General features: G+C 40.1%; 1 protein-coding gene across 3 annotated transcripts in view; it reads right to left on the bottom strand.

Moving 5' to 3' along the window:
* Positions 1–14214, bottom strand: part of LOC128694629 (uncharacterized) — a 316265-nt gene that overhangs the window by 240515 nt on the left and 61536 nt on the right. For all 3 annotated transcript variants that reach the window (XM_070095923.1, XM_070095924.1, XM_070095926.1), the window contains exon 5: positions 12988–13075. In XM_070095923.1, coding sequence (XP_069952024.1) covers positions 12988–13075 — 88 coding nt within the window. The remainder of the gene's footprint in view (positions 1–12987; positions 13076–14214) is intronic.

Genomic DNA, 14214 nt, shown 5'->3' with positions numbered 1-14214 from the left:
CTAACTTTTTCACCCTTACTACTCTCTTTACATCATCATTCCACCAATCGTTCCTCTTCCCTCCCGCACCCACTTTCCTGTAACCACAAACTTCTGCTGAACACTCTAACACTACATTTTTAAACCTACCCCATACCTCTTCGACCCCATTGCCTATGCTCTCATTAGCCCATCTATCCTCCAATAGCTGTTTATATCTTACCCTAACTGCCTCCTCTTTTTGTTTATAAACCTTCACCTCTCTCTTCCTTGATGCTTCTATTCTCCTTGTATCCCATCTACCTTTTACTCTCAGTGTAGCTACAACTAGAAAGTGATCTGATATATCTGTGGCCCCTCTATAAACATGTACATCCTGAAGTCTACTCAACAGTCTTTTATCTACCAATACATAATCCAACAAACTACTGTCATTTTGCCCTACATCATATCTTGTATACTTATTTATCTTCTTTTTCTTAAAATATGTATTACCTATAACTAAACCCCTTTCTATACAAAGTTCAATCAAAAGGCTCCCATTATCATTTACACCTGGCACTCCAAACTTACCTACCACACCCTCTCTAAAAGTTTCTCCTACTTTAGCATTCAGGTCCCCTACCACAATTACTCTCTCACTTGGTGCAAAGGCTCCTATACATTCACTTAACATCTCCTAAAATTTCTCTCTCTCCTCTACATTCCTCTCTTCTCCAGGTGCATACACGCTTATTATGACCCACTTTTCGCATCCAACCTTTACTTTAATCTACATAATTCTTGAATTCACACATTCATATTCTCTTTTCTCCTTCCATAACTGATCCTTCAACATTACTGCTACCCCTTCCTTTGCTCTAACTCTCTCAGATACTCCAGATTTAATCCCATTTATTTCCCCCCACCGAAACTCCCCTACCCCCTTCAGCTTTGTTTCGCTTAGGGCCAGGACATCCAACTTCTTTTCATTCATTGACGTATATGTGGAGTCAAAAAACATTATCTATGGAGGCAAAGAAGGGAATGTATGAAAGTATAGTAGTACCAACACTCTTATATGGGCCTGAAGCTTGGGTTGTGAATGCAGCAGCGAAGAGATGGTTAGAGGCAGTGGAGATGTCCTGTCTAAGGGCAATGTGTGGTGTAAATATTATGCAGAAATTTCGGAGTGTGGAAATTAGGAGAAGGTGTGGAGTTAATAAAAGTATTAGTCAGAGGGCTGAAGAAGGGTTGTTGAGGTGGTTTGGTCATTTAGAGAGAATGGATCAAAGTAGAATGACACGGAGAGCATTTAAATTGGTAGGAGAAGGAAGATGGGGTAGGGGTTGTCCTCGAAAAGGTTGGAAGGAAGGGGTAAGGGACCTTTGTGGGCGAGGGGCTTGGACTTCCAGCAGGCATGCATGAGCGTGTTTCATAGGAGTGAATGGAGACGAATGGTATTTGGGACCTGACGATCTGTTGGAGTGTGAGCAGGGTAATATTTAGTGAAGGGATTCAGGGAAACCGGTTATTTTCATATAGCTGGACTTGAGTCCTGGAAATGAGAAGTACAATGCCTGCACTCTAAAGGAGGGGTTTTGGGATATTAGCAGTTTGGAGGGATATGTTGTGTATCTTTATACGTTGATAAATTAGACACATGTGCAACTCTTGGGTATCTTTATTGAGGAAACGTTTCGCCACACAGTGGCTTCATCAGTCCATACAAAGGAGAATCTTGAAGAACAGGAGGAGAATGAGGTAATCTTTATACGTATATGCTTCTAAACTGTTGTGTTCTGAGCACCTCTGCAAAAACAGTGATTATGTGTGAGTGAGGTGAAAGTGTTGAATGATGATGAAAGTATTTTCTTTTTGGGGATTTTCTTTCTTTTTGGGTCACGCTGCCTCGGTGAGAGATGGCCGACTTGTTGAAAAAAATAAAATTACTGAAATAATAGATTATGTAGAACAGAACGATAATAAACTATGCACAATTGCGATAACTAGTGACATGGTCCTCAGACAAATAGAGAAACTAAAACCTAACAAATCCCTAGGCCCTGATGAACTGTTTGCAAGGGCGTTAAAGGAATGTAAAGAGGAACTTAGCATACCTTTGGTTAATCTTTTTAACATATCAGGCACTATGCCAGTTTGTAGTGATAAGTGGAAAATGGCAAATGCAATACATATTTACAAGGCAGGTGACAGGTCCTTAGCTTCGAACTATAAACCAATAAGCCTTACCTCCATAGTGGGAAAATTTATGAAATCAATAATTGCCAAAGCATTTCATAGCCATCTTGATAGGCACAGATTGATTAATGAATCTCAACACAGTTTTATAAAGGGGCGTTCCTGTCTTACGAATTTACTAACATTTTTCACTAAGGTGTTTGAGGAGGTAGATCATGGTAATGAATATGATATTGTGTATATGGACTTCAGTAAGGCTTTCAATAGAGTTCCACATCAGAGGCTATTGAGGAAACTTAAGGCACACGGAATAGGAGAAATTTTTTCCTGGGTAGAGGCATGGCTGACAAATAGGCAGCAGAGAGTTTGCATAAATGGGAAGAAATCAGAATGGGGGCACGTCACAAGTGATGTTCCTCAGGGGTCAGTGTTGGGCCCGTTGTTGTCCACAATTTACATAAACAACATAGATGAGGGAATAAATAGCGACATAAGCAAATTTGCTGATGACACCAAAATAGGCAGTCCACTTCATTCTAATGAGGACACTAGAGCACTCCAGGATGATTTGAATAGACTGATGCAATGGTCGGAGAAGTGGCAGATGCAGTTTAATATAGACAAATGCAAAGTTCTAAATGTTGGACAGGAAAATAACCATGCCACATATAAACTAAATAATGCAGATCTTAATACTACTGATTGCAAAAAGAATTTAGAGTTCTGGTTAGCAGTAATCTAAAACCTAGACAACAGTGCATTACTATTCGTAATAAAACTAACAGAATTCTTGGCTTCATATCTAGACGTATAAATAATAGAAGTCCTCAGGTTGTTCTTCAACTCTATATATCCTTGGTTAGGCCTCATTTAGACTATGCTGCTCAGTTCTGGTCACCGTATTACAGAATGGATATAAATGCTCTGGAAAACGTACAAAGGAGGATGACAAAGATGATCCCATGTATCAGAAATCTTCCCTATGAGGATAGACTGAGGGCCCTGAATCTGCACTCTCTCAAAAGGCGTAGAATTAGGGGGGATATGATCGAGGTGTATAAATGGTGTATAAAATTTCCAGCCAAGACAGTACTCACAGTAATGGTTTCAAGTTGGAAAAATTCAGATTCAGGAAGGATATAGGAAAGCACTGGTTTGGTAATAGAGTTGTGGATGAGTGGAACAAACTCCTGAGTACAGTTATTGAGGCTAAAACGTTGTGTAGTTTTAAAAATAGGTTAGATAAATACATGAGTGGGTGTGGGTGGGTGTGAGTTGGACCTGACTAGCTTATGCTGCTGGGTCTGGTGCCGTGCTCCTTCCTTGAGTGGAGGTGACCAGACTGGGTGGGTCATTGGGCTAATCCAGTAGGGGGGGTGGGGGGCATGGACCTACTCTGCATGGGTCAGTAGGCCTGTTGCAGTGTTCCTTCTTTCTTATGTTCTTATGTTCTTATTCAGATCTCTCTCACATGCACGAATTACCAAAACAGAGGAGCAAATGAGAGAAATACTAAGTGTGAAGTAGGTACTGTACAAGACTATGGTCACAGAAGAGGAAACTTTTAGACAAAGTGGACTTGAACACCTAATTTTATTTTTTTTTTAACACATTGGCCGATTCCCACCAAGGCAGGGTGGCCCGAAAAAGAAAAACTTTCATCATCATTCACTCCATCACTGTCTTGCCAGAGGGGTGCTTTATACTACAGTTTATAAAACTGTAACATTAGCACCCCTCCTTCAGAGTGCAGATACTGTACTTCCCATCTCCAGGACTCAAGTCTGGCCTGCCGGTTTCCCTGAATCCCTTCATAAATGTTACTTTGCTCACACTCCAACAGCACATCAAGTATTAAAAACCATTTGTCTCCATTCACTTCTATCAAATAAGCTCGTGCATCCTTGCTGGAAGTCCAAGCCCCTCGCACACAAAACCTCCTTTACTCCCTCCCTCCAACCTTTCCTAGGCTGATCCCTACCCCGCCTTCCCTCCACTACAGATTTATACACTCTTGAAGTCATTCTGTTTCATTCTATTCTCTCTACATGTCGAAGCCACCTTAACAACCCTCCCTCAGCCCTCTGGACCACAGTTTTGGTAATCCCGCACCTCCTCCTAGCTTCCAAACTACGAATTCTCTGCATTATATTCACACCACACATTGCCCTCAGACATGACATCTCCACTGCCTCCAGCCTTCTCCTCACTGCATTAAAATAAAGGAGAACCAACTGTAAAAAGCCAAGAAAACATAAAAAAATTCCTGAAGGATACAGAAAAAATAAAGCCAGAGAAGATATCACCAAGGGTTTTCAAAATGTGGAGAACTTAGAAGATTGCTCTGAAAAAATCTAGTACTTCATTACTAGAAGGTAAAGTGACAAGCAAAATGTGTCAACACTACAATGTTGCAAAAAGATGAGAGAGTGAACAATTTAATCAATATTATTTACTGACTCATTTGTTAAAAATCTATTAATAAGCCAATAGAGAAAAATTAATGAGAAACTAGATAACAAAACCTACCATCAAAAAGTTTGGTTTCAGATCAGAAAAATCCTGTATCTTCTGTTTGCTAAACTATTATAACTGTCATAGAAAATATACAATAAACAAATAAGCAAACTGTTTTTACTATACAGTGGAACCTTTACTTACGAGTGTATCCACGTGCGAGTTTTTCCAGAATCGAGCATCTGCTTGGCCGATTTTTTGCTTCCAGACATGAGCAAAATTTCCAGATGCGAGCGGGCCTCAAGGGAGGTTAAGTGACACTGGTGAGGGGGCTCTTGCTCTTTATCTAGGGAATTGGATCTCATTTGTTCGTTGGACTATCTTACTGAAACTTGGGCAATGTATGATGAAAAGCGGTATATTTTTGTATGGTTTTTATGGTTGGATTTTCATTTTATTTGTGATAGAATGGAAGATTTTATTTATTTTTTTTTATTATCACACTGGCCGATTCCCACCAAGGCAGGGTGGCCTGAAAAAGAAAAACTTTCACCATCATTCACTCCATCACTGTCTTGCCAGAAGGGTGCTTTACACTACAGTTTTTAAACTGCAACATTAACACCCCTCCTTCAGAGTGCACGCACTGTACTTCCCATCTCCAGGACTCAAGTCCAGCCTGCCAGTTTCCCTGAACCCCTTCATAAATGTTACTATGCTCACACTCCAACAGCACGTCAAGTATTAAAAACCATTTGTCTCCATTCACTCCTATCAAACACGCTCACGCATGCCTGCTGGAAGTCCAAGCCCCTCACACACAAAACCTCCTTTACCCCCTCCCCTCCAACCTTTCCTAGGCCGACCCCTACCCCGCCTTCCTTCCACTACAGACTGATACACTCTTGAAGTCATTCTGTCTCGCTCCATTCTCTCTACATGTCCGAACCACCTCAACAACCCTTCCTCAGCCCTCTGGACAACAGTTTTGGTAATCCCGCACCTCCTCCTAACTTCCAAACTATGAATTCTCTGCATTATATTCACACCACACATTGCCCTCAGACATGACATCTCCACTGCCTCCAGCCTTCTCCTCGCTGCAACATTCATCACCCATGCTTCACACCCATATAAGAGCGTTGGTAAAACTATACTCTCATACATTCCCCTCTTTGCCTCCAAGGACAAAGTTCTTTGTCTCCACAGACTCCTAAGTGCACCACTCACCCTTTTCCCCTCATCAATTCTATGATTTACCTCATCTTTCATAGACCCATCCGCTGACACGTCCACTCCCAAATATCTGAATACATTCACCTCCTCCATACTCTCTCCCTCCAATCTGATATCCAATCTTTCATCACCTAATCTTTTTGTTATCCTCATAACCTTACTCTTTCCTGTATTCACTTTTAATTTTCTTCTTTTGCATACCCTACAAAATTCATCCACCAATCTCTGCAACTTCTCTTCAGAATCTCCCAAGAGCACAGTGTCATCGGCAAAGAGCAACTGTGACAACTCCCACTTTATGTGTGATTCTTTATCTTTTAACTCCATGCCTCTTGCCAATACCCTCGCATTTACTTCTCTTACAACCCCATCTATAAATATATTAAACAACCACGGTGATATCACACATCCTTGTCTGAGGCCTACTTTTACTGGGAAATAATTTCCCTCTTTCCTATATACTCTAACTTGAGCCTCACTATCCTCGTAAAAACTCTTCACTGCTTTCAGTAACCTACCTCCTACACCATACACCTGCAACATCTGCCACATTGCCCCCCTATCCACCCTGTCATACTACAAAAATAAATATGATTTTAATTGGTATCACGATGAAAAGTACCTTGAAACTGAGCTGAAAATAGCAGAAATGTTCGATTCTTTGGCGACATCAGTGGTAGACATCATGAGGTAGCAGTGGCAGACAAAATGAAGCAGGAGTAGCAGACAACATGAAGCAACAGTGGCAGACATCATGAGGTAGCAGTGGCAGACAACATGAAGCAGCAGTGGCAGACAACATGAAGCAGCAGTGGCAGGCAACATGAGGTAGTAGTGGCAGACAACATGAAGCAGCAGTGACAGACAACATGAGATAGCAGTGGCAGACAACATGAAGCAGAAGTGGCAGACAACATGAAGCAGAAGTGGCAGACAACATGAGGTAGCAGTGGCAGACATGAAGCAGAATTGGCAGACAACATGAAGCAGAAGTGGCAGACAAAATGAAGCAGAAGTGGCATACAACATGAAGCAGCAGTGGCAGACAACATGAGGTAGCAGTGGCAGACAACATGAAGCAGAAGTGGCAGACAACATGAAGCAGCAGTGGCAGACATCATGAGGTAGTAGTGGCAGACAACATGAAGCAGCAGTGGCAGGCATCATGAGGTAGCAGCGGCAGACAACATGAAGCAGCAGTGGCAGGCATCATGAGGTAGCAGTGGCAGACAACATGAAGCAGCAGTGGCAGGCATCATGAGGTAGCAGTGGCAAACAACATGAAGCAGCAGTGGCAGGCATCATGAGGTAGCAGTGGCAGACAACATGAAGCAGCAGTGGCAGTGTAGCATTAAGAGTGTAGCAAATAAGTGTAGCATTAAGAGTGTAGCAATTAAGTGCAGCATTAAGAATGTAGCACTTATAAGTCACTCTGTCTGACTTTTTTGGGTTATCCTAGGTTCTCTACACATGTAGCCAGGAGCAGGAATGGCCACTGTAGTGGCCCTATAAACCCCAATAACAACAATGGCCGCTGTTACCACCACTAGCCACATACTTAATGATATATATTTCATTCATTCTAGTGTATATATCATGTTTCTATGTTATTAGTATTATTTATTATGTCATATTACATGAATTGTGATAGATAAATACGCTGTAGAGATGATATTAGGGAAATTATTAAAGTATTTTCTCATGCCTGGAATTCCACTGGAACGAATTAATTCCATTTCAATTAATTTAAATGAGGAAAACTGACTCTGCAAACGAGCAAATCCAGTTGCGAGCAAGGTCATGGAACGGATTAAACTCGTAAGTAGAGGTTCCACTGCATTTGTATTCCAACAAGCTTTCACTTAAGGCCACAATAAAGATTAATCTGGAAACTACAAAATAAAGTAGGAATAAATAACAAACTATAATAATGAATAAAAGATTCCTTTTGAAAGAAAAATTAAAAATTATAATTTGCATAGCTGATTTACTAGAAGGAATGCAAGAAAGTATATGGATACATATGCAGACAACTTGAATATATTAAGCATATGGAAAGGAAATTGAATAATGGAAATAATGTATATAAGAGTTAATATGACTCACAAAATCGTAATGACACGATTGCAAACAAACCATACCACGGGTGAGGATAGAACCCACAATCAGAGAGTCTCAAAACTCCAGACCGTTGCGGTAGCCACTGGACCAGTGGCTAACACGACGGTCTGGAGTTTTGAGACTCTCTGATCACAGGTTCTATCACCGCCCGTGGTATGGTTTATGTATATAAGGGCCATGTAATGTAAATGAGAAAAAGTGGAAATAGGCCAGATAAATGCACCTACCATCCGACTTATGACCTGCTCGACTTACGACCACTCGACTTACGACCGGTGTTTTTTATGCCAAATTTCTGGGAAATAAACAACTATTTGTCTTGTACACAGTGTTTATCCTAAACCTTACAGTATAAAATACAGTACTAACAGCATAAAAAGTAAAGTAAAACATGAAATACCAAAATAAAACACTAAAATAAAGTCATTACAAAAATGTGATGTTGATATTCAGTAGTAAAGTTCGACTTATGACCGGTTTCTCGGAACCGAACTCGGTCGTAAGTCAGATGGTAGGTGTACAAATAGTTATACTGTACTGTACAATACTGAAAGTGTTAAAATAGAAAGGAATACAAGAAGATCACAATTACAGTAGTGAGAAATTCATGGCACAATGGCTATTCATAAAATATCCTTTGTATGCTGTACATGGAAACATAATAAATGTTAAAGAAAATGTTCACACCATACATCATTATTAAAATAGGGATAAATAGCTGTATTCATGTTATCTGTATGAAAGAAATATAAAATTGAAAAAATCAGAAGATATGTTACAAAATGGCTCCTAGAGATAAGAATTATAAGTTATGAAAAAAGATTAAAAACACAAATGATGCCCTCATTAGCTGATAGCAAGAAATAGAGGAGGAAAAGAAAAGATGTGGAAAATGACAATGGGGAGCTCTAATTGAATTGTGTATAGAAAGAAGTCTGGACATAGGTAATACATATTTCAAGAAAAAGACCCCTCTGAAGGAGGGGTGTTAATGTTGCAGTTTTAAAAACTGTAGTGTAAAGCACCCTTCTGGCAAGACAGTGATGGAATGAGTGATGATGAAAGTTTTTCTTTTTCGGGCCACCCTGCCTTGGTGGGAATCGGCCAGTGTGTTAATATAATATAACATATGTTACATGATGAAGTGTGCAATGACAGTAGTTTACTAGACAATGTATTGGTGGATAAAAGGTTGATTGGTAGACATCAGATTGGAGGGAGAGAGTATGGAGGAGGTGAACGTATTCAGATATTTGGGAGTGGACGTGTCAGCGGATGGGTCTATGAAAGATGAGGTGAATCATAGAATTGATGAGGGAAAAAGAGTGAGTGGTGCACTTAGGAGTCTGTGGAGACAAAGAACTTTGTCCTTGGAGGCAAAGAGGGGAATGTATGAGAGTATAGTTTTACCAACGCTCTTATATGGGTGTGAAGCGTGGGTGATGAATGTTGCAGCGAGGAGAAGGCTGGAGGCAGTGGAGATGTCATGTCTGAGGGCAATGTGTGGTGTGAATATAATGCAGAGAATTCGTAGTTTGGAAGTTAGGAGGAGGTGCGGGATTACCAAAACTGTTGTCCAGAGGGCTGAGGAAGGGTTGTTGAGGTGGTTCGGACATGTAGAGAGAATGGAGCGAAACAGAATGACTTCAAGAGTGTATCAGTCTGTAGTGGAAGGAAGGCGGGGTAGGGGTCGGCCTAGGAAGGGTTGGAGGGAGGGGGTAAAGGAGGTTTTGTGTGCGAGGGGCTTGGACTTCCAGCAGGCATGCGTGAGCGTGTTTGATAGGAGTGAATGGAGACAAATGGTTTTTAATACTTGACGTGCTGTTGGAGTGTGAGCAAAGTAACATTTATGAAGGGATTTAGGGAAACCGGCAGGCCGGACTTGAGTCCTGGAGATGGGAAGTACAGTGCCTGCACTCTGAAGGAGGGGTGTTAATGTTGCAGTTTAAAAACTGTAGTGTAAAGCACCCTTCTGGCAAGACAGTGATGGAGTGAATGATGGTGAAAGTTTTTCTTTTTCGGGCCACCCTGCCTTGGTGGGAATCGGCCGGTGTGATAATAAAAAAAAAAATAAAAAAAATGGTAGACATCTGGGAGAGTAAAAGACAGATGGAGCAGAAGAATGGCATTAGTGGGTAAGAGAGAAGTGCAAATTAATGAATTAAAGAAGAGGACAGTTAGTGGGCAGAACAAGCAAGGATAGAGTAGGACAAGGTGACCAAGGGGTATAAATCATGGGGATGAAGGGAGGAGGAGGAGAGGTCATCTCAGGAAGAGTTGGAGGGAGGGGTTGTGGGAGATTTTAAGTGGCAGGTATATGTGAGCAAGTCAGATCAGAGCAAGGGAAGACAAATGGTTTATAGAGTTTGATGTGATGTTGTCTTGTGAGCAAGGCAACATTTATGAAGGGATTTACTGAAACTGGTTAAATGAATTTGAGTCCTGAAGGAGGAATAAGGATATCACAGTTGAGAAGGTCAGTTGATGGTCATGCACTTCTGGAAAAACAGCAATGAACGAATGATAGTGAATGTTTTTTCTTTCTTGGGTCGCCATGCCTTAGTGGGAGATGGCCAGTTAAAAACATGTAAATGAAAACATATTAGTGCCAAAAGGATGTTATTATGTATTTCTTCACAAATACATAGTAACAGACTGTGTCGGAAAGTGATCCAGAAAATAGGAAGTGCTATATCCAATGGAAACTTTAAAATGCTGTATTACATGAAAAACTAACTTGAATGACAAACAAAGTTACAGCACTGTTTTGAAGAGTCTCAAGTTCAAAGGGATGTGATAAAAAAAAAATCAAAAGAGGAAAATAGAAGTTTACTATAGAATACAACTCTTAACCCCTTCAGTGTTGGAAGCCCCAAAATTAAAAGTGCTGATAATGTCGGCATTTAAAAAAAAAAAAAAAACATCTGAAATAGTCGAGAATTATTTTCTGAAAATACAAAATTTGATGGAAAACTTAGGGAATTATGTAGGTGCAAAGTTAGTAGTCTGAGAGCAATTTATGCATTAGCAATTTTACCCAATCTGAGTCACATTTTAAGCCAATTCCATTGCTCAATTCAGTCAAACTCTTAGCTATTTTCCTAATATGCTTTCCATTCTATCGATTGAGGACAAGAAAACACTCATTCAACTATAAGAACTACCCTATAAAATGCAAAGAAGTCAGTAATTTGGCCAATTTTACAAAAAAATAAAAAATGTTTAAAAACAGTCCAAAATAAAAATTAGATGTTACAGGTACTAATGCAAGTTCCTCTGTTCATTAATCATATCCTCACTCTTCTCTTATATTACACTTGCCTTTTATTTTGAATTCATCATCACACACGAAAAAATTGAAGAGTTACCCTATTTCTTGGATAATACAATATAACCAGGAATGATGGGGCATGGTTTACAGCATCACAATAACTGAACCAGACCTAGTAAAATTCCATAAGACGGGGAGGGGGGGTTCAGGGGATGCCTTACCCGTCCTGAGGAAAATCGAATACAGCTTCTCCTCACTTAATGACGGAGTTCCGTTCCTAAGACCATGTCATTAAATGAATTCATCACTATGTGAGGAACATACTGTAATGGTAGTGAGTTTGTGTCAACCATCTCTGATATTGTTTTAATGTCACCCTTGCACCATTTATAACATTTCAGGTATATTTTTAAATGTTTATACAGTAGTGTACCGTATATTGAAATAAAAAGAATAGAGGAAATCAGCTCTAATATACATTATTTAGGTATGAATATTGGTCAGAGAGCCCATTGTAAGTGCGAGGCGTTGGTAAATGAGTACGTCGCTAAGTGAGGAGAGGCTGTATATATATGCTACTTAGAGCCCAATTTCAAGCTACTTTTGATCCTGAAGCCAATAAAAATCATCTCTATTTCAGCAGTATGTCTTCTTTTCCATCAAATGATGCTGAGAAACAACAAAACCATGAAAACCATTCTAGAAAACACCTCAAGTTGCAATTTTAAACCAAATACAAGGTCAGAGGTTAAGTTTTCCAATCATGCACCCTGTGGGACAGTATTCTTTCTTTAATAATAAGCACTCACTGCACAGTCTTTCTCTCATGTCTGTGCCAAAATTTACCGCTCACAGCTTATCTGAGTAAGCTGAGCTCAAACATGGATGTATGTAAGCAACCCTGGTATCAATAATGTATCAATAATACAAGAGAGTGAAAGGGTTAATTGGATAAATATATGTAGTGCAGCAGTAAGTTTCTGTATACACCATTACATCATTAAACAAAAAGAGATTCCTTAATATCTGAGATACCAGTATTTGAGAGGCACAGAAACTAAAGGAAATACAATAAATAGAAAAATGTAAACTAAGAGTTATCTTAGGCAGGGTTGGAGGGAGGGGTTTATGTAAAAAAGGTCTTGAGTCCTAAGAGCTTGGACATGCAGCAGCTTGTCCAAGGTCCTAGGGCTCCCTGAATCTCTTCACAAATGTTACCTTGCTCATGCTCCAACAGTGTGAGCAAGGTAACATTTATGAAGAGATTCAGGGAAACCATTTAGCTAGACTTGAGTCCTGGAGGTAGGAAGCACAATGACTGCACTCTGAAGAAAGGGTGAGGATGTTGTGGTTTAGAGGGTCATCTGACCTGTGATGTGAATGAATGAATGACAGGGTGTTTTCTTCTTTATCAGGGGTCACCCTATCTTGATGGGAGATGGTCGGAGTGTTAGAAAAAAAATTCATGTGTGAGAAGCAGACCACAGAGTGTAAACCTACACTCGGAGATAGGCAGCCAATAAAGATTATCATTGTGCATTTGATACTGTAGATTCTATTCCCTTCAAAGAGGTTGCCTTATTGCTAGTGAAGGGCTCTTGATCCAAGAAAGGAAGCTACATTTCCCTTCTTTGGATCAAACCTGATTACCTCCTATTCCCAGGCACTTGATAAATTTTATCAAAACTGTACTAAGCTAAAATACAATTTTACCATAAAAAATATCATCATTGTATACTTACGCAAACACAGGTGTAGGTCCCAATGTTACCATGTCTGATTCTTTAGCGCCTCGACACTCAATAAAACGCAAGGTCCTGGCCTCTGTCCCTACAAATATTTATTTACTTACATATTATGCTCTTAATACTGCTGATATAAAAATATTATACATACTGTATTTATATAAAAATAGACAATAAAGCATCCATACATGTAACTTTTACCATTAAGAACTGCACAAGACACTGCTACATCTTACTTTCTTTAGTACAGATGTATCCTACTTGATGCTAGGATTGCATTACTTAAAAAAACACATGTTAGGCCATAATATAAATAAATAGGCATAGGAAAAAAAAATCTGCCCTGAAATATATGTTACAAATTGATAACTTACAAAATAAATATCATTTAATGCAAATCTGAAGAAACTGAACATTATTATTACAGTACCTGCCAAATATAGGATGGCAAACTGAGGTCTGACAATGAAAGTTAATAGAATTTTAGAGTTATTGGATGGATGAGAGAAGCAGGATCATATGCCTACAAATAGTCAAGAGAAATTAAGTGAAGATGTAGCTGAGGGAGGATTTACTATATCAAATACTATCTGGAAATCCAGGTAAATGCAATCTGCCCATTTGATTGTTAATGTAATTTCTATGACACCAATAGTAGCTTAACAAATCTGATGTACAGAGGAACCGCGGATTTCGTCTGGTGCAGATATTGTACAAATCGGATTTTGACCACTTTTCTGGGCAAAATTTTACCCCAGGTTTCATGCCTCTGCTCAGAAATCGTTCGCATCAGACGTGTCTGCCTGCCAGAGAATCGGCTGCTCACACGCATGTGACTCAGTCTGCCTCTGTCAGTTGTTCAGTGAGCAATACTCCGCCCATTCATCCGAAACACTGGTAGTAGAAGGAGGTAGTGATGGTGGTAGAGGGTGGCAGTGGTTGTGATGGTGGTAGAGGGTGGCAGTGGTTGTGATGGTGGTAGAGGGTGGCAGTGGTTGTGATGGTGGTAGAGGGTGGTAGTGATGGTGGTAGAGGGTGGTAGTGATGGTGGCAGAGGGTGGTAGTGATGGTGGCAGAGGGTGGTAGTGATGGTGGCAGAGGGTGGTAGTGATGGTGGTAGAGAGTGGTTGTGGTAGAGGGTGAGTGATGGTGGTAGAGGGTGATAGTGATGGTGGTAGAGGGTGGTAGTGATAGTGGTAGAGGGTGGTAGTGATGGCAAACAAT

Source organism: Cherax quadricarinatus, chromosome 51 (genome assembly GCF_038502225.1).
Source record: "Cherax quadricarinatus isolate ZL_2023a chromosome 51, ASM3850222v1, whole genome shotgun sequence".
NCBI lineage: Eukaryota > Metazoa > Arthropoda > Malacostraca > Decapoda > Parastacidae > Cherax > Cherax quadricarinatus.
This window is presented reverse-complemented; position numbering and strand designations above follow the sequence as displayed.